We start from the raw sequence: 23,680 nt of genomic DNA, 5'->3' as shown, positions 1-23,680 counted from the left end.
CAAGTTTAGCTTGGGAGAGCTGACCAATACCCGCAGTCAGGGCGTAGTCAGCCGTCGTAGAGCCAGGGACAGATTTCCTACCTCATTTCCATAGAGGTGCAAGAAGCATTCAGTAGTACGGTTACTCGGGCATTGACACTACTATAACAATTCCGTTTTCTTCCCTTTCTGCCTCTTTTGTCATGTTACTGGCCTTGGGGTTCCTGCTAAACCCTGTGAATGGGCCTTAATAGTCAAGTGGGGTATATTTATATCCTGGAGCTTGAAAATAGACCACAGCAGTGACCTGGGTGTCCTTGAAGTCCAAAGGGACCCAAACATGGACAGAGTGATCTTAAGGGTGGTAGACCCCGATTTTCTCAAGTTCCGTTAAACCTGAATTTTGTAAATCTCATAATGAACCTGGCCGATATGAGTCATTTTGTTCATTCCTGTTGATCATCAATCCAATAATTTCAACTACTAATAATTGGATATGACCACTTTCTACCAAATGTCTCCTCTCAGGGCTTCAGTTTCATTTTGATGTAAAATCTTCTCACGGTCTCAATGATCTCTTTGTTTCTCATGCTGTATATTATTGGGTTGGTAAATGGGGTGAGCATTACAAAGAATAAGGATTTTATCCTATTTTCATCAAAGGAGGTTGAACTTGATGGAGAAATGTAGATAGCAATCAGAGAGCTGTAGTAGATGCAGACCACGAGAAGATGAGAGATACATGTTGAGAAGGCTTTTCTCCTGGAGGACATCTTGAAAACCACAATGAAAATGCAGATATAAGACACAATGATGTAAACAAAAGGGAAGAAAAAGACAACAATGCAAAATGCAAAGTCAAACCAAACCAGTATATAGACCTCAGAAGACGAGAGAGCAAGAAGAGGGGCAAAGTCACAAAAGAAATGGTCAATGATGTTGGAGGAACAAAACTGTAACTGACTTAACATGATGACTTCAATTTTCAGGAGAACAATCCCCATTGCCCAAGACGCAAGAACAAAGTGGATAGAAAATGTCATATCCATTATGGAGGAATACCGTAACGGGAAACAAATGGCCAAGTATCGGTCAAAAGACATCACCAGGAGGGTGCAGCACTGAGCAAAGGTGGCGACACATAGAAAGTAGTACTGATAGATACAACCATAGATGGACATACTGCCACCCTCTGACCATATGATGGCCAGCATGTTTGGTATAATAGTGGTGGTGAGAATCAGGTCAGACAGGGACAGATTCGAGATGAAGAAGTACATTGGGCGGTGGAGACTGTAATTGTAGGACACCAACAGGATGATCAAAAGATTACCGAGAAATGTGAACATGTACATAAGAAAGGCAAGACTAAAGAAGACAACCCGGAACTTGTGGATATTCTGGAAGCCAATGAGAAAGATCTCAGTCACCGTGGTCTGGTTGTCTTCACACATGGTCCAAGATATGGGATTCTTCTAGTCTACAAATAAAGAATTAATAGAATTTCAAGGAGGAAAAGAATCAAGGAGACCTCATTGAGTAGTCTGAGGATCCAACGAGAAGCAAAGACATCACATATGGTTGTTGTCTATATAGATATATTATAATAACACACACATGAACAAAATTGTTGGTCCCCTCGTTTAATGAAAGAAAACCCCACAATGGTCACGGAAATAATTGGAATCTGACAGAAGTAATAATAAATTAAAAATCTTGTGTCAACGAACTGTTCTGTGGCCACAGCAGGAAGGAATTGGATTACAGTGGAAGTATAAGATCAATGTATAATATTGGGATTGGAGGTCCATGACTGTTTTATCTTCTTCAAAATGATGCAGTTGATACCTGTTTCTATCATTCAAGAGATTTAAGAAAAAAAAAGAATCAGAAATTAACACAACATTTCTAAGAAATTGCTTAGAATTTGTAACAAAAACAGGACGAGATACCGACCATCGCAGTTGTACCATCTGGGCTCCTCTTCCGTCTGTGTCTCTTCTTGTGTCTTCATCTTACCGGATTCTTCCTGTCTGTAACATTTCTGGGAAATTTCTTGCTCTTTTATAGCCTTAGCAATCCATGAAGACCAATTTGTAGATGATGCGGGAGTCTGATAACTAAGACATCAATAAGAGATAAACCATAAAGCCCCCCGGGATTCGATGCAATGAAAAAATATCTCATTATTCTAACACTCCGATTCCCATAGGCTTACTGTGCCACCCTCAAGCATACATCACTGCAACAAACAAATCACAGACAATTCTATGGATCAATGGAACCAAATATCAGGACTGAGAAGAAGAATTCAACAGATACAATGTAACTAAAAAATGAAACCAACATTGTAGAAATAAGACACGTACAACAAATCCATGTCATCCAGTCACCTAGCACTGCTAAAACTTTCTGGTTTATTTAGGTTGTTATGAATTTTAGAAATTTAAAATGATTGCTTTGATTTCTTTGATTAAATGTTTATCACTTGATGAATCCTGAATTAGTAATGAATCAATCAATCTGAAAAAAAACAAACAAAAAACATTCAGCTTCTTTACATTACAACGTAATATGTTGCTTGTTTTTAGCAATACAAATTGTATTTCTAAATGGCAACTTTGTATCTTCTTTCATATATATATTTTAGGTCATTGAAGAAAAAGTCATTTAATATAGAAAAACTGTTAATTATTATTATTATTATTATTATTAGAGATGAGCGAACACAGTTCGATCGAATACAGATTCGATGGAATATCAGGCCGTTTGAGGTATTCGATTACAATCAAATACCAAGAGCCAAACGCAGTAAAAATTTGTATCCCCTCCCACTTTCCCTGGCACTTTTTTTGCACCAATAACTGCGCAGGGGAGGTATCGAAAAAAATCGGAAAAAGGATTTGGCAGCCGAAATCAGGTGACCTCCAATTTATACGAATGGTGGATTTAACATTCGGTTCATTTGGGACTGGGACTGTTAAGTATGTGACTGTGAGACAGGGACAGATGTACAGGCAGGGTTAGCTAGGGATTACCTTTATTTAGGGGGGAATGTCACTCACCCAGCTCTTTGGGGCTCTATCTGGTCGGGATCCCTGTCAGCTTGTGATATGCGCGAGCTGACTTTTTCACATAGGAATGCATTGACCAGCATTGATTGGCCAGTGTACAGCATTCGGCCAATCAACACTGGTTCTTCTGGAGGAGGCGGAGTCTAAGATCCATCCACAGCAGTTTCCAATGTGGTCTGATCTCAGATATAGCAGTGCTGACACAGAAGCGGCAGAGCTCAGCACACACAGAGATGCAGCAGAGCTGAGTGTGCAGCGGAGTTCAGTAAAACAGGTGGGGTGTGATTGACAGAGGACATTAATATATATATATATATATATATATATATATATATATATATATATATATATATATATATACTCATATATTCAAGAAAAACAAGAAACTTATTTCCAAGTTGTTGGCCACCAGTGCATTCTGCATTATCTGTTTACTATGATAGGCTTCTTGAGACTTTCACTTGTTTCCTGTTAGATGGATGGGTCCACCACACAATAATTCTCACTCATTTTCCTAATTTGGAGATGTCTTGTTGTATACTGTTTTAGCTACAATATGTCTCTGTATCCCTGTGTCATGTGCTTACTTACCTTAGGTCATTCCATACTGAAGAAGGATTGGTTAAACTTTGGCTTGAATATAACTTTAACAAGCAGAACCATTTGGAAGCTGTTTGATCTTATTACTGTCCAGATATCATCTACAAGTCACAGAAAATTCTAAATAAAACATAACCTTTATTATGTGCTACGAAAACAAATCCCTGCTCTTCCGTACCGTGAATATATTTCAGACCTTAAGGCTCGTGGACCAGTATAAGAAATCTATATGTACATAAATCCCTGCATTAATACTGAAGAAGAAGAAGAAGAAGAGACTCCACATTGTAGCAGTTCTTGTATCAAGTCATTCTATTCCATTCCTTCTATTCCTCATCTATTGTTTCTGCAGTTTCAATTAGATGAATTTACGTAAGATTTCGCGAGCAGTTTAAGTCTATTAGTTCAGCTGAAGGGTGACCGAGACTTATTCAGCATACAAATGAAGTTGACAATGGCGAGGATAGATGTAGGGAGTATGCCGGGATTGAGCAGGTTCAGATCTCACCTTATGGAGGAGGCGGGAAGAGGCAACATGTATAAGGAGAGCCTTAGGACCTCGCCACGAGTGCGTTTCTTTACAATATAATAAATATAGGAATGCCAATCTGTCTAATACTGAGATTTACTGTCAATTTTTGGAAATTCCAGTGTATGTCAAAGTGTTAGGTCTATTGTTTTTTTTGGCCTCTGTGCTTGAGGCGATAAATAAGTGGATATCCCGCTATGATTTATCTCTATTGTGGGTTTTATGAGGTTAATATATTTCTTTGATGGCTTCCTCCAATGTACTTCTCCCTTTATATCTACTAAAAAAATCTTGTTTGGGGGGATTTTATATGTAAATGGGGTTGAAAATAATTTGTTCCCTTTCAGGTCCGCCGTTTAATCTTGTCCGCACACATCGTGGAATAGTTGACGGTTCTCCTTCTGGTCCACCAATTCTGCTATGGTAGGAGGAGTCAAAGTCTTCTTTCTGGTCCACCATTCTCTCTTTACTCCTAATATGTATTGAATTTGAGTCTATAAGCCTCATTGGTTCTCTTTCAGGTCCGTAGTTTTGTGGGCCAGTGCTACGTCCTGGAGGCATGGAGGAGTCTCTAGTTTTTGATTGGGCGTCTCCTCCATTCCTCCACGAGATGTCTAGGGATAGGTCTAAGATTTTGGAAGACTTTTCTATGTAATAGCTTTCTTTTTTTTCTTTTTTTAATTCAAGAAAGTTTATTGAGGAATTTTTTCAAATTACAGCCAAACAACAAACCAATGAAAACAACATTCTTAAATGGCAAAGGAAATATACAGAGAAGTATACAGAAAAAATCTAGGAACATAGAGTAATCGGTACAGGGTAGTAGAAAAGGTCTGAACATCTTGATCAGATATGCGTAGGAATCCTGACTGGGTATGCAAGATCAAGTCTCCAAGAGATAGTGCTATAATGATTCCAAGTATAGAAAAGTGCATCAGCAGCAGACCAGGGGTGACCGTAATCAAAAGGAAGCAAGTGGGTTGGGAAGGGAGCGGCGAGGGAGGAGGGGGGGGGAGGGGGTAAGTAATGGGGGGGGGAATGGAGGGGGTAGGGAGGGTGGGGGGAAAGGGGGAAGAGGGGGAGAGAGTATGAGTCATTAGCAAAAAGTGCAGATAAGGGGTGGGGGGAGGAGGGTGAAATAGATTATAAAACAGAGGAGAAAGGATACAGGAGAAGCAAGAGGTAATAAGATAAGATAAGATAATCCTTTAATAGTCCCACAATGGGGAAATTTCAGTGGTACAGTTTCATGGAAGCCTGACGTCAGGAAGTAGGTCCACTGATATCCCCAGCTCTGAACTCAATCGTTCGTCCTGATTTTGAAAAATCTTCTTCCATTTTAACTTACGGGCAAAAAGGTGCAAATCTTTCACCCAATTGAACAGGTCAAAATCAGAGCTGGGAACAAAAGACAGGCCCTTGCTTAGAACACACATTTCTGTTGCAGAGATATTTTTTGAAGATAAATTAATTATCTGGGATTCAATGAGGCTTGAGTCTGGTTTTGGTTTCTCAGGAGGTATGTTTGTTCTAAAAAAAACCCTGTTTGGCTTTTTTCTCCCTTCTCCCGACCCCTTCCTCTACCTCTTGACCTCCCTCGTGTGGTTTTTATACGAGTTTCAGAGTCTGAGCGCTCTGTGTCTGTGGAGGAGGCCTCGGTTTCACCTCCCCTGAATACTGATCTATCACCTATGGTACTATAAACTTTATTATCCTTAAAGTCCTGTAAATCACGAGAGAATTGTTTATGTTTGCGTTCCTTTAAATGATACTGGAATTTTTCCAGAGTATTTTGAAGTTGTATTTCTTTTGACGCAAACTCAGCCTCTCCCTGAAATTTTTTGACAATTTCTAGTTGCTCTTTAAGTTGACCCTCTACAACCTCCAAATGTTTTTTCTCCTCCTCAAGCAACAATTCCAACAATTTTAAAGAGAAGCTAGTCGCTTCTTTTTCCCACTTGTTTAAGAGACCAGTACTCCTAATGCGAGTTGCTGGAAGCAGACCCACTCTTAAACCCCTTGGTACTATCCCGTTCTTTATGTAGCTCTCAAGGCTCTGGATCTCCCACCATGACACAATTTGCTCTTTAAACGCTACCGTCAGGTCCTTGAAAGCCACATTAAATGAAGGAGTATAGCGTTTCTGTACAAAAGTTTTATCAGAAAAAACCTCTTTAGCCTCATTCAACCAGGTTTCCTTATTCAAACCTACTGATAACAATCCAGCCATGCTCCGGCAAGAAAAAGCAAATCATACAGCAATTGGAGCTATGGTGTGCCAATCCAAGTGTCTGAAGGACACACACAGTTACACCAGATATTATTACATAAGCAAAAGCACTGATGCCCAATATTAAAACATAACGTTTATTTATTCCTATATAAAATACCTTGATCCCTTATAAAATATCCTGCTAGTTTTAGTTTGCGTCAAAAGAAATACAACTTCAAAATACTCTGGAAAAATTCCAGTATCATTTAAAGGAACGCAAACATAAACAATTCTCTCGTGATTCACAGGACTTTAAGGATAAAAAAGTTTATAGTACCATAGGTGATAGATCAGTATTCAGGGGAGGTGAAACAGAGGCCTCCTCCACAGACACAGAGCGCTCAGACTCTGAAACTCGTATAAAAACCACACGAGGGAGGTCAAGAGGTAGAGGAAGGGGTCGGGAGAAGGGAGGAAAAAGCCAAACAGGGGGTTTTTTAGAACAAACATACCTCCTGAGAAACCAAAACCAGACACAAGCCTCATTGAATCCCAGATAATTAATTTATCTTCAAAAAATATCTCTGCAACAGAAATGTGTGTTCTAAGCAAGGGCCTGTCTTTTGTTCCCAGCTCTGATTTTGACCTGTTCAATTGGGTGAAAGATTTGCACCTTTTTGCCCGTAAGTTAAAATGGAAGAAGTTTTTTCAAAATCAGGACGAACGATTGAGTTCAGAGCTGGGGATATCAGTGGACCTACTTCCTGACGTCAGGCTTCTAGCGGAGCTGGGGGAAGGGGGTGGAGAAAATATAGGCCAGGGTCCATTTACAAATTTGTCTGTAAAAAGTTCTAAATTACCACCTATGGGGGAACTATCCTGTGTTGACGTTTTTATTAAAAAGGTCGTACAGGAAATGGAGAAAATTGGGAGCACCCACCACCTCTTTAATTTGAATAGGGAAGAAATGGAAGCCCTACAGAATCTGGAAAAGAATAGAGAGCTGATAGTTAAACCAGCTGACAAGGGTGGGAATGTGGTGCTCCTGGATACTCCACAATATATTAAAATGTGTGAATCCCTCCTCCTCCAAAGGGAAAACTATGCAGTCCTCCAGAGAAATCCAACAACAGACTTTAGTAACCTACTACGGTCATTACTTTTGAACGCAAAAACCTCAGGTTTGATATCAGATGGTGAATATGAGTTTTTGATGCCCTTAGCCCCTATTGAGGCCACGTTTTACTGTCTGCCTAAAGTCCACAAAGGCCTGTCCCCTCTAAAGGGACGACCAATAGTTTCTGGAATTGGAAGTTTATGCCAAAATGTGGGGATTTATCTGGATAGAATTTTAAGACCATATGTTCTGTCCCTCCCATCATTCATCCAGGATACATCAGATTTGTTACGTAAACTGGAAGGAATCATCCTGGATGATGATGTTATACTATGTTCCATCGACGTAGAGGCGTTGTATTCGTCTATACCACATGAATGGGGTCTGAGAGCGGTGGATCATTATCTGCGCTCTCGGAGGAATCAATACCGTGCCCACAGTCGATTTATTCTGGATCTCCTGGAGTTCTCCCTGACACATAATTACTTTGTCTTTAACGGGAAGCACTTCCACCAGCTCAGGGGCACCGCCATGGGCAACCCATGTGCGCCCACTTATGCCAACTTGCTCCTGGGCTGGTGGGAGGAGACAATTGTGTTTACGGAGGAAAATGGAGATTTTACATCTGGAATCGAACTGTGGGCACGGTATATCGATGATATACTAGTGTTATGGAGAGGTACACCGGAATCCTTTAAAACCTTTGTTGAACATCTCAATGTTAATGAGATTGGTTTATCATTTACATTTGAGATAGGGGGCACGTGTCTTCCATTCCTAGACGTGTTTATCTCCAAGGGAGTGGGTGGCACACTTGAAACTAAAGTATATAGAAAAACAACTGCCACAAATTCCTTTCTTCACTGGAGCAGTAGTCATCCCTACTCCTTGAAAAAGGGGATACCTCGTGGTCAATACCTAAGGTTGAGAAGAAACTGTACGAGGGGGCAGGACTTTGTGGACCAGGCGGCAGACTTGAGAAATAGATTTGTAAGACGGGGGTACCCGGATCACATTTTGAGAAAGGCATATCAATCCTCTTATAGGTCTGATGGTACTCAATTACTAAAGGTCAAACCTAAAAATAAAGAGTCTGATGACTTAATTCGAATAATCGGAACCTTTGACAATGGAGCACCCCTAGTACGTAATATCCTACAACGTCACTGGGACATTTTAACCATGGATCCCATGATAAAAAAAAGGTGGTTGGGGATAGACCAATGATCACCTTCCGCAAGGGGAGGTCAATAAAAGATAGACTAGTACATAGTCACTTCAGCATTGAAAAAACATCTACGTGGCTTTCTCCACCAAAGGGCTGCTATAAATGCAGCGGTTGCTCCTCATGTCCTTTCTTGCAAACTGGAAAGGAATTTTTTTCAGAAAATTTGAAAAAACATTTTCTGATTAGGCATTTTATTTCCTGTCGTACAAAGGGAGTGATCTACAAAATCACATGTGAGTGTGGTTTGGAATATGTAGGGAAAACAAACAGAGAACTAAGAAAACGGATTGGAGAACATCTGGGTGACATACGAAATGAAAGAGATACCCCTGTTGCGAGACATGTGAATACATTGCACCAGGGGAATCCAAATTGTCTTAGGTTCACAGGGATTGATGTTGTAAAACCGAACTCGAGAGGGGGTGATTGGAATAAAAAAACGTTACAGTGTGAAACAAGATGGATTTTCAGGTTAAAAACGGAGGCCCCTTGGGGGCTAAATGAACAACTGAACTTTTGTTGTTTTATCTAATCATAAATGCGAAAGGGGAGGGATGTTTAGATACACATGTTCTTAACCATCAATGTATTAGCCTCTAGAAAAAAGGTGTTTCTGTAGAATAAAAATTAACTGTAATGAACTGGCCAAGAATGCTCTAGGAGCAATGTAGTTGCAGCTCTAGCTGTATATGTGGCCCCTTTAAGAACACCCGTCTAGGTCCTTTTTTAAAAAGAGATGGGAGGGTGAGGAAGGGGTTAACAGTATGCAGTATGTCCTGGGTAGTTAGGAGAAGTGACAGAGGAGCCCCCACTGCCAGGTTACTGTGAGTGGGGGAGAGATCCATGGATGAGGGGTGTGGCTAAGGCTTTGCCAGCCCCTGGCCCTCTCTGCTGAGACACGAGCTGCTGAGTTTAGATATGTGAGTGCCGGCCGAGCTGTGTAGTGTGCACGTGAGAATCTCCTAGGAGATGCCTGACGCTGAATGCGCATGTGCATTATCTCTGTTCGGCACTCCGTTTACAGAGAAGGGGAAGGGGGATGACGTGGTGCCATGTTACGTCATCACCAGGCGCGGAAAGGGCGCGAAATCTCCGGACAGTTTGTATGGGAATGGACTTGGTGACAGAAGAAAAGGTGGAGCTTGGATGGCTTTAAAAAGAAACCAGGTATCGTTCCTCATTTGCTATCATAGTCATCATTGGTAGTCATGCTAGTTAGCACTGTCTAGCTAAGTCAGTCTAGTCTCACCACTGTGGGCAGGCATAGCATTTGGATACTTTAGTGTTTTTGAAAATCCCCTGATGATTGGCGCAATACGGTGCCAGGAAACGCGTAGGGATATATACTATATTATACCAGGCAATTGTAAGGGACAGCTGTGGACTGCCCTTGTCAGGGCGGGAGTTACGGGGAATTGAGGGTCATTGTGAGAATATGCATAGGGAGGATTCCTGAATTAACCCTTTGTCCACAGTACTCCTGCCGGCGACTAGACCTGGTAAGACCGTTTCTATTTATTACATCTGATAGACGGTTGGGCTTTGCTACATGGGTGAGGAAAGAATAATACTCATGTGCTGAGTCTGAAAGCTTGACTATCTGTTGTCCTTACACAAGGATATTTTATAAGGGATCAAGGTATTTTATATAGGAATAAATAAATGTTATGTTTTAATATGGGGCATCAGTGCTTTTGCTTATGTAATAATATCTGGTGTAACTGTGTGTGTCCTTCAGACACTTGGATTGGCACACCATAGCTCCAATTGCTGTATGATTTGTATCAGAGGTCTAGCAGCCGCCAGTAAGTGGGAGATTAGAAAGTGTTTGGATGGTTTATACTCTGGAGTAGTTGCCAAAAGAAAGATCCTAGCGGGTGTGATCTCAAATTGTGGATAACCTAGGGTTCTGATAATATCTCTAATGCCAATCCAGAAGGGCTGGATAAGTGGGCAATCCCACCAAATATGTTTATAAGTGCCTTCAGATTGGGAACATCTCCAACATAGATTTGTTTGGGATAAACCATGCCTATGAAGCCATACAGGGGTATGGTACCATCTTGAAAAAAGTTTGTAATGAGATTCTTGGAGTCTGATGCATCTGGATGGGTCATGTGAACGGGTAACAATAGCATTGACTTCAGCTTCTGTGAAGGTCATCTCCAACTCCTTCTCCCATTTAGTTAGACAGTGCGGTTTGTTGAAATTGGGTGGATCCACATATTTGTAAAGAAGTCTAGAGATGTTCCTAAGCAAGGAAGTGTCAGACTGCAGAGCTTTTTCAAATTCTGTGAGTTTGCTTCTAAGCGGATAAGAGGATTTCAGGGATTTCAATACAGATTCCAAGTGGTTTCGGTGTAAAAAGGATAGGGCAAGTCCAGGTACCTTCCGCAGAATTTCGTCTGTGGGTAGGATGTTGGATGCGGCAATAATGTCATTCAATCTGAGAGAACTAAGCTTGTTCCACATAGAGATATATGATGAAGTATCCATTTTCAGTAATGCCGGTAGGAGCCCGTTATAACATCCACCAACGCTGGTAGTCCTTCCTCCGGGTTTGTGATAACAAAGAGGATGTCATCTGCAAATGCTGTGGCATGTAAAACGTGATCGCGGACAGACATACCACGAATCCTGTTGTCCTGTCTGAACGCTTGCAGAAACGTTTCCAGGACAAGAATGAAAAGAGTCGGCGAGAGGGTCTAACTATCAGAGAGAGAACTATCAGAGAGGGTCCCATCAATCCTAAGTCTCGCCAATATATGTAATAGCCTTCTTGTCCTATGACTGGGTAATATAAGTTTCTTCTCTCAGGGCTTCAATGTAATTTTGTCGTAAAAACTTTTCATGGTCTCGATGATCTCTTTGTTCCTCATGCTGTATATTATGGGGTTAGTAAATGGGGTGAGCATTATAAAGAGCAAAGATTTTAACTTGTTTTCATAGAAGGCATTTGCATGTGATGGAGACATGTAGACATTAATGAGGGAGCCGTAGAAAGTGAAGACCACGAGAAGGTGAGAGCTACATGTGGAGAAGGCTTTTCTTCTGCCTTTTGAGGAAGAGATTTTAATAATCACAAAGAATATGCAGCTATAGGACACAGTGATTAGAACAAAAGGAAAGAATAAGGCAACAATAGAAAATACGAAGTCAACCCAAACCAGTACGTAGACGTCAGAAGTCAAAAGAGCAACGAGAGGGGTAAAATCACAAAAGAAATGGTCAATGATGTTGGAGGAACAAAACTGTAACTGACTCATCATAATGATTTCAATTTTCACAATTGAAATCCCCAATAGCCAAGACCCAAAGATGAGACGAATAGAGATGAGCGAACAGTGTTCTATGGAACTCATGTTCGATCGGATATTAGGCTGTTCGGCATGTTCGAATCGAATCGAACACCGCGTGGTAAAGTGCGCCATTACTCGATTCCCCTCCCACCTTCCCTGGCGCCTTTTTTGCTCCAATAACAGCGCAGGGGAGGTGGGACAGGAACTACGACACCGGTGACGTTGAAAAAAGTAGGCAAAACCCATTGGCTGCCGAAAACATGTGACCTCTAATTTAAAAGAACAGCGCCGCCCAGGTTCGTGTCATTCTGAGCTTGCAATTCACCGGGGACGGAGGTTTCCGTCCAGCTAGCTAGGGCTTAGATTCTGGGTAGGCAGGGACAGGCTAGGATAGGAAGGAGAAGACAACCAACAGCTCTTGTAAGAGCTAAATTCCAGGGAGAAGCTTGTCAGTGTAACGTGGCACTGACGGGCTCAATCGCCGCAACCCAGCTTTCCGTGGATCCTGAATGGAATACACTGACAGTGTATTCCCGTATACCCGATATATACCCCCGATACCCGTTCCAACGGTGTGCCCCCCCCACCTTCACCCCAGAAATACCCTGCAAGTCCCCTAGCAATAGAATTGGGGCTATATACACCCACTATTTTTGCTACTGCCATATAGTGCCATTGTCTGACTGGGAATTCAAAGAATATATTGGGGTTACAAATACCCTCATTTCTTGCTACTGCCATATAGTGCCATTGTCTGACTGGGAATTCAAAGAATATATTGGGGTTATAAATACCCTCATTTCTTGCTACTGGTATATAGTGCCAGTGTCTGACTGGGAATTCAAAGAATATATTGGGGTTATAAATACCCTCATTTCTTGCTACTGCCATATAGTGCCATTGTCTGACTGGGAATTCAAAGAATATATTGGGGTTACAAATACCCTCATTTCTTGCTACTGCCATATAGTGCCATTGTCTGACTGGGAATTCAAAGAATATATTGGGGTTATAAATACCCTCATTTCTTGCTACTGGTATACAGTGCCATTGTCTGACTGGGAATTCAAAGAATATATTGGGGTTACGTGCACCCACAATTTTTGCTACTGGTATATAGTGCCAATTTCTAACTGGGAATTCAAAATGCGCAAGGCTCCCGGAAAGGGACGTGGACGAGGCCGTGGGCGAGGTCGGGGGAATGGTTCTGGGGAGCAAGGTAGCAGTGAAGCCACAGGGGGTCCCGTGCCTACTCCTGTGGGGCAGCAAGCATTGCGCCACTCCACAGTGCCAGGGTTGCTTGCCACATTAACTAAACTGCAGGGTACAAACCTTAGTAGGCCCGAGAACCAGGAACAGGTCTTGCAATGGCTGTCAGAGAACGCTTACAGCACATTGTCCAGCAGCCAGTCAGACTCTGCCTCCTCTCCTCCTATTACCCAACAGTCTTGTCCTCCTTCCTCCCAAAATTCCCAAGCTTCACAGAACAATAACCCCAACTGTCCCTGCTCCCCAGAGCTGTTCTCCGCTCCTTTCATTGTCCCTCAACCTGCCTCTCCACGTCACGATTCCATGAACCTAACAGAGGAGCATCTGTGTCCAGATGCTCAAACACTAGAGTCTCCTCCATCTCCGTTCGATTTGGTGGTGGATGACCAGCAACCCACCCTCATCGACGATGATGTGACGCAGTTGCCGTCAGGGCATCCAGTTGACCGGCGCATTGTGCGGGAGGAGGAGATGAGACAGGAGTTGGAAGAGGAAGTGGTGGATGATGAGGACACTGACCCGACCTGGACAGGGGGGATGTCAAGCGGGGAAAGTAGTGTGGATGTTGAGGCAGGTGCAGCACCAAAAAGGGTAGCTAGAGGCAGAGGCAGAGGTCAGCAGCTTAGGCGAAGCCAGGCCACACCCGGAATCTCCCAAGATGTTCCAGTTCGTACCCAGCCCCGAAAAACTCCCACCTCGAGGGCACGTTTCTTGAAGGTGTGGAGTTTTTTCAAGGAATGCGCCGAGGACAGATATAGTGTTGTCTGCACAATTTGCCTCTCGAAATTGATTAGGGGCTCTGAGAAGAGCAACCTGTCCACCACTTCAATGCGCCGTCATTTGGAATCCAAGCACTGGAATCAGTGGCAGGCAGCAACGGCAGGACAAAGGCCGCCTGCCGTTCACGCCACTGCCACTGCCTCTGCCACTGCCTCTGCCTCTGCCACTGCCACTGCTGACTGTGCTGGCGATGCACTCCAGAGGACGAGCCAGGACACCACTTCATCTGCCTCCGCCACTTTGTTGACTTCTCCCTCATCCTCCCCTGTTCCTGTCTTATCTCCTTCTCCTGCACCATCAAAGGCACCATCAGGCGCTTCTTTACAACAACCCACCATCTCTCAGACATTGGAGCGGCGGCAGAAATACACTGCTAACCACCCACACGCGCAAGCCTTGAACGCCAACATCGCTAAACTGCTGGCCCAGGAGATGTTGGCGTTCCGGCTTGTTGAAACTCCCGCCTTCCTGGACCTGATGGCAACTGCGGCACCTCGCTATGCCGTCCCTAGCCGTCACTACTTCTCCCGGTGTGCCGTCCCCGCCTTGCACCAGCACGTGTCACTCAACATCAGGCGGGCCCTTAGTTCCGCGCTTTGCACAAAGGTCCACTTGACCACCGACGCGTGGACAAGTGCATGCGGACAGGGACGCTACATTTCACTGACGGCACACTGGGTGAATGTAGTTGAGGCTGGGACTGCTTCCCAAACTGGCCCGGTGTACCTCGTCTCCCCGCCTAACATTCCTGGCAGGGACACGAGAAGAACACCCCCCTCCTCCTCCTCCTCTACCGCCTCCTCCTCCGCCACCGCCTCCTCCTCCGCCACCGCCTCCTCCTCCGCTGTTAGATTGACCCCAGCTATGAGTTGGAAACGTTGCAGCACTGGCGTTGGTAGACGTCAGCAGGCTGTGCTGAAGCTGATCAGCTTGGGGGACAGACAGCACACTGCCTCCGAGGTGAGGGATGCCCTCCTCGATGAGACGGCAATATGGTTTGAGCCGCTGCACCTGGGCCCAGGCATGGTCGTTTGTGATAACGGCCGGAACCTGGTAGCAGCTCTGGAGCTTGCCGGACTCCAACATGTTCCATGCCTGGCCCACGTCTTCAACCTAGTGGTGCAACGTTTCCTAAAGAGCTACCCCAATGTTCCAGAGCTACTGGTGAAAGTGCGGCGCATGTGCGCCCACTTTCGCAAGTCGACAGTAGCTGCTGCTAGCTTAAAATCTCTCCAGCAACGCCTGCATGTGCCACAACACCGGCTTTTGTGCGACGTCCCCACACGCCAGAACTCAACGTTTCAGATGTTGAATAGAGTGTTTGAGCAGCAGAGACCTTTGATGGAATACCAGCTACAAAACCCTAGGGTGCCACAAAGTCAGCTGCCTCAGTTTCACATCCATGAATGGCCATGGATGAGAGACCTTTGTGACATCCTACGGGTCTTTGAGGAGTCCACAAGGAGGGTGAGCTCTGAGGATGCGATGATGAGCCTTACAATCCCGCTCTTGTGTGTTCTGAGAGAATCCCTGATTGACATCAGGGATAACTCAGATCACACAGAGGAGTTAGGGATAGCATCCGATCCATCACAGCTGGAGAGTAGGTCCACACATCTGTCCGCTTCACTGCGTTTAATGGAGGAGGAGGAGGAGGAGGAGGAAGAAGAGTTGTCCGATGATGTGATGGTGATACAGGAGGCTTCCGGGCAACTTCGAATCGTCCCATTGTTGCAGCGCGGATGGGTAGACATGGAGGATGAGGAGGAAATGGAGATTGAACTTTCCGGTGGGGCCAGAGGAGTCATGCCAACTAACACTGTGGCAGACATGGCTGAGTTCATGTTGGGGTGCTTTACAACCGACAAGCGTATTGTCAAAATCATGGAGGACAACCAGTACTGGATCTTTGCTATCCTTGACCCCCGGTATAAAAACAACATCTCGTCTTTTATTCCGGTAGAGGGGAGGGCCAATCGCATCAATGCTTGCCACAGGCAATTGGTGCAGAATATGATGGAGATGTTTCCAGCATGTGACGTTGGCGGCAGGGAGGGCAGTTCCTCCAGTAGGCAACCAAGTTCTCACCGGTCCACACAAACGAGGGGCACACTGTCTAAGGTCTGGGACACCTTGATGGCACCCCCTCGCCAAAGTGCCGCCACGGAGGGTCCTAGTGTCACCAGGCGTGAGAAGTATAGGCACATGTTGCGGGAATACCTTTCCGACCACAGCCCTGTCCTCTCCGACCCCTCTGCGCCCTACACGTATTGGGTGTCGAAGTTGGACCTGTGGCTTGAACTTGCCCTATATGCCTTGGAGGTGCTGTCCTGTCCTGCTGCCAGCGTCCTATCTGAGAGGGTGTTCAGTGCAGCCGGTGGCATCATCACTGACAAGCGCACCCGTCTGTCAGCTGAGAGTGCCGACCGGCTCACTTTGATAAAAATGAACCACCACTGGATAGAGCCTTCATTTTTGTGCCCACCTGTGTAAAGCACCCCAACATGAAACTCCATGTCTGTACTCAACCTCTCCAATTCCTCCGCATCCTCATACTCATCCACCATAAGCGTTGCACAATTCTGCTAATACTAGGCTCCCTCCACCCTGATTTCCCCCAACTCTGCTGGTTAGAGGCTCCCTCCACCCTGATTTCCACCAACTCTGCTGGTTAGAGGCTCCCTCCACCCTGCTTTCCCACAACTCTGCTGGTTAAAGGCTCCCTCCACCCTGCTTTCCCACAACTCTGCTGGTTAGAGGCTCCCTCCACCCTGCTTTCCCACAACTCTGCTGGTTAGAGGCTCCCTCCACCCTGATTTCCACCAACTCTGCTGGTTAGAGGCTCCCTCCACCCTGCTTTCCCACAACTCTGCTGGTTAGAGGCTCCCTCCACCCTGATTTCCACCAACTCTGCTGGTTAGAGGCTCCCTCCACCATGAATTGGTCCAAACTGGGCTGTTCAGAGGCTCCCTCCACCATGAATTGGTCCAAACTGGGGTTTTTAGAGGCTCCCTCCACCATGAATTGGTCCAAACTGGGCTGTTTAGAGGCTCCCTCCACCATGAATTGGTCCAAACTGGGGTTTTTAGAGGCTCCCTCCACCATGAATTGGTCCAAACTGGGCTGTTTAGAGGCTCCCTCCACCATGAATTGGTCCAAACTGGGGTTTTTAGAGGCTCCCTCCACCATGAATTGGTCCAAACTGGGGTTTTTAGAGGCTCCCTCCATCATGAATTGGTCCAAACTGGGGTTTTTAGAGGCTCCCTCCACCATGAATTGGTCCAAACTGGGGTTTTTAGAGGCTCCCTCCACCATGAATTGGTCCAAACTGGGGGTTTTTAGAGGCTCCCTCCACCATGAATTTGCCCAAACTGGGCTGTTTAGAGGCTCCCTCCACCATGAATTGGTCCAAACTGGGCTGGTTAGAGGCTCCCTCCACCATGAATTGGTCCAAACTGGGGTTTTTAGAGGCTCCCTCCACCATGAATTGGTCCAAACTGGGCTGTTTAGAGGCTCCCTCCACCATGAATTGGTCCAAACTGGGCTGTTTAGAGGCTCCCTCCACCATGAATTGGTCCAAACTGGGCTGTTTAGAGGCTCCCTCCACCATGAATTTGCCCAAACTGGGCTGTTTAGAGGCTCCCTCCACCATGAATTGGTCCAAACTGGGGTTTTTAGAGGCTCCTTCCACCATGAATTTGCCCAAACTGGGCTGTTTAGAGGCTCCCTCCACCATGAATTGGTCCAAACTGGGCTGTTTAGAGGCTCCCTCCACCATGAATTTGCCCAAACTGGGCTGTTTAGAGGCTCCCTCCACCATGAATTGGTCCAAACTGGGGTTTTTAGAGGCTCCTTCCACCATGAATTTGCCCAAACTGGGCTGGTTAGAGGCTCCCTCCACCATGAATTGGTCCAAACTGGGGGTTTTTAGAGGCTCCCTCCACCATGAATTTGCCCAAACTGGGCTGTTTAGAGGCTCCCTCCACCATGAATTGGTCCAAACTGGGCTGGTTAGAGGCTCCCTCCACCATGAATTGGTCCAAACTGGCGTTTTTAGAGGCTCCCTCCACCATGAATTGGTCCAAACTGGGGTTTTTAGAGGCTCCCTCCACCATGAATTGGCCCAAACTGGGCTGGTTAGAGGCTCCCTCCACCATGAATTTGCCCAAACTGAGCTGTTTAGAGGCTCCCTCCACCATGAATTGGTCCAAACTGGGGTTTTTAGAGGCTCCCTCCACCATGAATTGGTCCAAACTGGGGTTTTTAGAGGCTCCCTCCACCATGAATTGGTCCAAACTGGGCTGTTTAGAGGCTCCCTCCACCATGAATTGGTCCAAACTGGGGTTTTTAGAGGCTCCCTCCACCATGAATTGGTCCAAACTGGGGTTTAGAGGCTCCCTCCACCATGAATTGGTCCAAACTGGGGTTTTTAGAGGCTCCCTCCACCATGAATTGGTCCAAACTGGGGGTTTTAGAGGCTCCCTCCATCATGAATTGGTCCAAACTGGGGTTTTTAGAGGCTCCCTCCACCATGAATTGGTCCAAACTGGGGTTTTTAGAGGCTCCCTCCACCATGAATTGGTCCAAACTGGGGTTTTTAGAGGCTCCCTCCACTATGAATTGGTCCAAACTGGGGGTTTTTAGAGGCTCCCTCCACCATGAATTTGCCCAAACTGGGCTGTTTAGAGGCTCCCTCCACCATGAATTGGCCCAAACTGGGCTGGTTAGAGGCTCCCTCCACCATGAATTTGCCCAAACTGAGCTGTTTAGAGGCTCCCTCCACCATGAATTGGTCCAAACTGGGGTTTTTAGAGGCTCCCTCCACCATGAATTGGTCCAAACTGGGCTGTTTAGAGGCTCCCTCCACCATGAATTGGTCCAAACTGGGGGGTTTTAGAGGCTCCCTGCACCATGAATTGGTCCAAACTGGGGGTTTTAGAGGCTCCCTCCACCATGAATTGGTCCAAACTGGGGTTTTTAGAGGCTCCCTCCACCATGAATTGGCCCAAACTGGGCTGTTTAGAGGCTCCCTCCACCATGAATTGGTCCAAACTGGGCTGTTTATAGGCTCCCTCCACCATGAATTGGTCCAAACTGGGGTTTTTAGAGGCTCCCTCCACCATGAATTTGCCCAAACTGGGCTGTTTAGAGGCTCCCTCCACCATGAATTTGCCCAAACTGGGCTGTTTAGAGGCTCCCTCCACCATGAATTGGCCCAAACTGGGCTGTTTAGAGGCTCCCTCCACCATGAATTTGCCCAAACTGGGCTGGTTAGAGGCTCCCTCCACCATGAATTTGCCCAAACTGGGCTGTTTAGAGGCTCCCTCCATCATGAATTGGTCCAAACTGGGGTTTTTAGAGGCTCCCTCCACCATGAATTGGTCCAAACTGGGGTTTTTAGAGGCTCCCTCCACCATGAATTGGTCCAAACTGGGGTTTTTAGAGGCTCCCTCCACTATGAATTTGCCCAAACTGGGCTGTTTAGAGGCTCCCTCCACCATGAATTGGTCCAAACTGGGGTTTTTAGAGGCTCCCTCCACCATGAATTGGTCCAAACTGGGGTTTTTAGAGGCTCCCTCCACCATGAATTGGTCCAAACTGGGGGTTTTTAGAGGCTCCCTCCACCATGAATTGGTCCAAACTGGGCTGGTTAGAGGCTCCCTCCACCATGAATTTGCCCAAACTCTGCTGGTTAGAGGCTCAATCCACCCTGATTTTCAAAACAAATGTTGGTGCCAACCTCAACTCACTACAATGGCCAAATTCACTGCTGGTGACAAGATCTCCTCACTCCAAGTGCCAAATACACATGTTTCAAGGTGTTTTCCTACTGTCAGAGAGGTGGTATTGAGTGTGTAAAGTGTGTAGTTGTTAGGCTGTGATGTTGGGGTAATAGAGGGTCTTTGGTGTGTTAGATGCCCCCAGACATGCTTCCCCTGCTGTCCCAGTGTCATTCCAGAGGTGTTGGCATCATTTCCTGGGGTGTCATAGTGGACTTGGTGACCCTCCAGACACGGATTTGGGTTTCCCCCTTAACGAGTATCTGTTCCCCATAGACTATAATGGGGTTCGAAACCCGTTCGAACACACGAACATTGAGCGGCTGTTCGAATCGAATTTCGAACCTCGAACATTTTAGTGTTCGCTCATCTCTAGAGACGAATAGTAAAAGCCATATCCATTATGTCAGGATACCGTAACGGGAAACAAATGGCCAAGTATCGGTCAAAAGACATCACCAGGAGGGTGAAACACTGAGCACAGTTGGAAACAAAAGCAAAGAAGAGACATACAACCATTGAAGGATATACCGTAACCTTCTGACCATATGACGTGCAGCATGTTTGATACGATACTGGTGGTGATAATAAGGTCAGACAGAGACAGACTTGAGATAAACAAATATATCGGGCGGTGGAGACGGTAATTGTAAAACACCAACATGATGACAATAACATTTTCAAGAAATGTGAACGTGTATATAAGAAAGGTAAGAATAAAGAAGACAATCCGACACTTGTGGATATTCTGGAAGCCAATGAGAAAGATCTCAGTCACCGTGGTCTGGTTGTCTCCACACATGGTCCAAGATAATGGGATTCTTCTAGTCTAGAAATAAACAATGAGTGGAAATCTGTAAAGTGTGAAATATTCTTATTTGTATACTAATATGTTCTTTTAAATCAGATTACTAATCGATCCAGGTGCAGACGTGTCCTGCCTTAGCTTATTGCATAGTATCTGTATAACTTTTACTAAACTACTATCAACACTGTAGAAGGTTGTAAAGGTTTAGAAAAACATGGCTAGTTACTTCCAGAAACAAAGAGTCACATTCGTCTATGGGGGAGAAGTATAAAGGAATAAAAATAAAATACAAGAAAAAGTAAATTAATTAAAAAAAAAAAAAGAAGAAGAAAAAAGGCCAAGATGTTCATTAATGGCTTTGCTGTTCCATAACTCTCCAGATAACAACAAGATTGCTGTAAGGGAATTTCCAGTTCAGCAATTCCTTAATGCTGCTGCTGAAACCAGGGAGGAATGGAACGACCGAGACAGAGAGTCCAAAACTCGACCAAACCCCTGTCCCTACCTACTTTCCAGAACTGTCCTAATGACAGGGACAACTGGGCGACAGTCCCATCTCTAAATAAGTGTAAACACTAAATGTAGACAAAACTAACAACACAGAAGAGGATTCAGCAAGCCAATGGTCAAAGCCAGAGAGACAAACAGTACCAAATTGTAAATCAAGAGAGTAGTCAGAAGTATAGTCAAAGGTCAGAAGTCAGTAAGTGCTATACAATAAGAGCAAGGAGAAAGCTTAGCAAGAACAAAGTCACAATAGTCAATAACCTGGGTGGGCTGATGATTTGTCTATAGAAAGTCCAGAACCAGCCCCAGACTTGTTTGGCGGATAGGCTGTTAATCACACATTTTGCTTCAGGTTCTGGTTCAAAAAACCCCATGTCAACTTACCCTAAGATTGGCTATTAGAACAGCAGATGGAAACCAAGGTGAAGGAAATGGGTGTGGTGGAAATTTAATTATAGAGATGAGGGAATAGGACAGTGTTCAGTCACAGCAACAAGAGGCTAAAAGTTAGTGCAATATATAATGGACAGTTAGTCCCGGGCAACCAGAAACCCCCACACAATGAGGAAAAACAGCACTGAGCATTCAATGCTCTCCAAATGGAACCATACGCCAGAGCTCTTTGCCAGAGCTCCTGATGGTGGAGCTGGACTGGTAAATTTTGGGATCCAGAACCACAGCTGCCTTCACATACACAAGTTGCAGTGGAACAAGAAAACCAGAAAACCCCTCACCTATGTGGGTGAAGAAACAGGAGAATCCTGGCAGAAAGAGTTGAGTTCAGTAACAGATGATTGCCAGGGAATGGTGGTATCACCTCAGGGTCCTCATACAGGTTGGGACGGTACACAGGAGGTCATGCAGTGTCCAGTGATAGTCAGGGCATAGTCAAACAAGCCAGTACACAGGAGGTCACAAGGTAACAGGGGATACAGCAGAAGAGTAATCAGATAAGCCAGGTCATACATTGGAGGACATGAGGCACCAAGTCACAGGTCAAGGAGAGGTAGCTTTCAGGCAAACCGGGGTCATTCACAGGAGGTCATGAGGTATCCAAATCACAGGTCAAGAAGAAGTGGTCTAGGAGGTAAGCAGGGTCATAAATGGAGGCCAAAGCAGGAACACAACAGAAAGGCAGGGAAAGGCAAGACAGGTAGGAGTAGGAGCGCAGGTGAGCTGATTCTCAGAGAATTGAGTAACCAGACTCGGGCCAGAGCCAGAGTGAGGGATAAATACCCTCCAGCCTGACCTTGACCCCTGAATCACTGGTTCCAGTCCCAGGAGGAGACCAGCAAGCCCCGCAGACTATTGTGGAGGTTCTGGTCCTCACCCTCCAGGGACCGGACACAGTGCAGGAAAGAGAGCAGGCTGACAGCTTTTGTGCAGCGCAGCAATAGCTCCGGTCTGGAATCTAACACTAAAGCAAGGAATCAAAACTGAAAATAGAAAGAAAAAAAACAGACATTAAAAACATAAAACAGTCCATTTCGCCCCTAGTTTTCCATCAGTATGTAACATATTTTTCATCCATTTCTAACTAACATTTACAAAAACTGAAGAAGTTCATTGGTCTTATTACACGTTTTATTACAGGAATGGGATAAAGGGGGTGAAATACCTTCTGAAAACCCCGAGCTTCTGGGGTAAAGATAGAATCAATGAAGTCAAATTATTTTTACTATTTTTGATTCATTTTGTTTTGTTAATACTGAGAGAAGATCCAGGTCAGTGAACAGCACAAGGTCACTTGGAAGTTTTGATGGAGTGGCTGAGGGTTAGGGGATCAAAGGAATCAAGAAAAGGTCCCAGACCGGCCTGAAGACCCAAAGAGAAGAGAAGACGTCCCAGATCGGCCTGAAGACCCAAAGAGAAGAGAAGACATCCCAGAGCAGCCTGAAGACCCAAAGAGAAGAGAAGACGTCCCAGAGCGGCCTGAAGACCCAAAGAGAAGAGAAGACGTCCCAGAGTGGCCTGAAGACCCAAAGAGAAGAGAAGATGTCCCAGATCAGCCTGAAGACCCAAAGAGAAGAGAAGACGTCCCAGAGCGGCCTGAAAACCCAAAGAGAAGAGAAGATGTCCAAGAGCGGCCTGAAGACCCAAAGAGAAGAGAAGACGTCCCAGAGCGGCCTGAAGACCCAAAGAGAAGAGAAGACGTCCCAGAGCGGCCTGAAGACCAAAAGAGAAGAGAAGATGTCCCAGATCAGCCTGAAGACCCAAAGAGAAAAGAATACATCCAAGAGCGGCCTGAAGACCCAAAAAGAAGAGAAGATGTCCCAGAGCGGCCTGAAGACCCAAAGAGAAGAGAAGGTGTCCCAGACCGGTCTGAAGACCCAAAGAGAAGAGAAGATGTCCCAGAGCAGCCTGAAGACCCAAAGAGAAGAGAAGACGTCCTAGAGCAGCCTGAAGACCCAAAAAGAAGAGAAGACGTCCCAGAGCGGCCTGAAGACCAAAAAACATCACAGAGAATCCTTGTCCATCTAGGTCAATAAGACATGAAT

General features: G+C 45.3%; 1 protein-coding gene across 1 annotated transcript; it reads right to left on the bottom strand.

The window, feature by feature from the left end:
- Window positions 1–503: 503 nt before the first annotated feature.
- Window positions 504–1,433, bottom strand: LOC142204235 (olfactory receptor 5AS1-like). Its single transcript, XM_075275543.1, has one exon. It carries the CDS (start codon window positions 1,431–1,433, stop codon window positions 504–506), a length of 930 nt encoding a protein of 309 aa, XP_075131644.1.
- Window positions 1,434–23,680: the final 22,247 nt, after the last annotated feature.

This window comes from Leptodactylus fuscus, chromosome 5 (assembly GCF_031893055.1).
Source record: "Leptodactylus fuscus isolate aLepFus1 chromosome 5, aLepFus1.hap2, whole genome shotgun sequence".
Classification (NCBI taxonomy): domain Eukaryota; kingdom Metazoa; phylum Chordata; class Amphibia; order Anura; family Leptodactylidae; genus Leptodactylus; species Leptodactylus fuscus.
Note: the sequence above shows the minus strand (reverse complement) of the source record. Positions and strands in the feature narration are given on the sequence as shown.

Excerpts from the sequence above, each read along its gene's own strand:
- LOC142204235 (XM_075275543.1), bottom strand. The coding sequence starts at position 1,433 with ATGTGTGAAGACAACCAGACCACGGTGACTGAGATCTTTCTCATTGGC.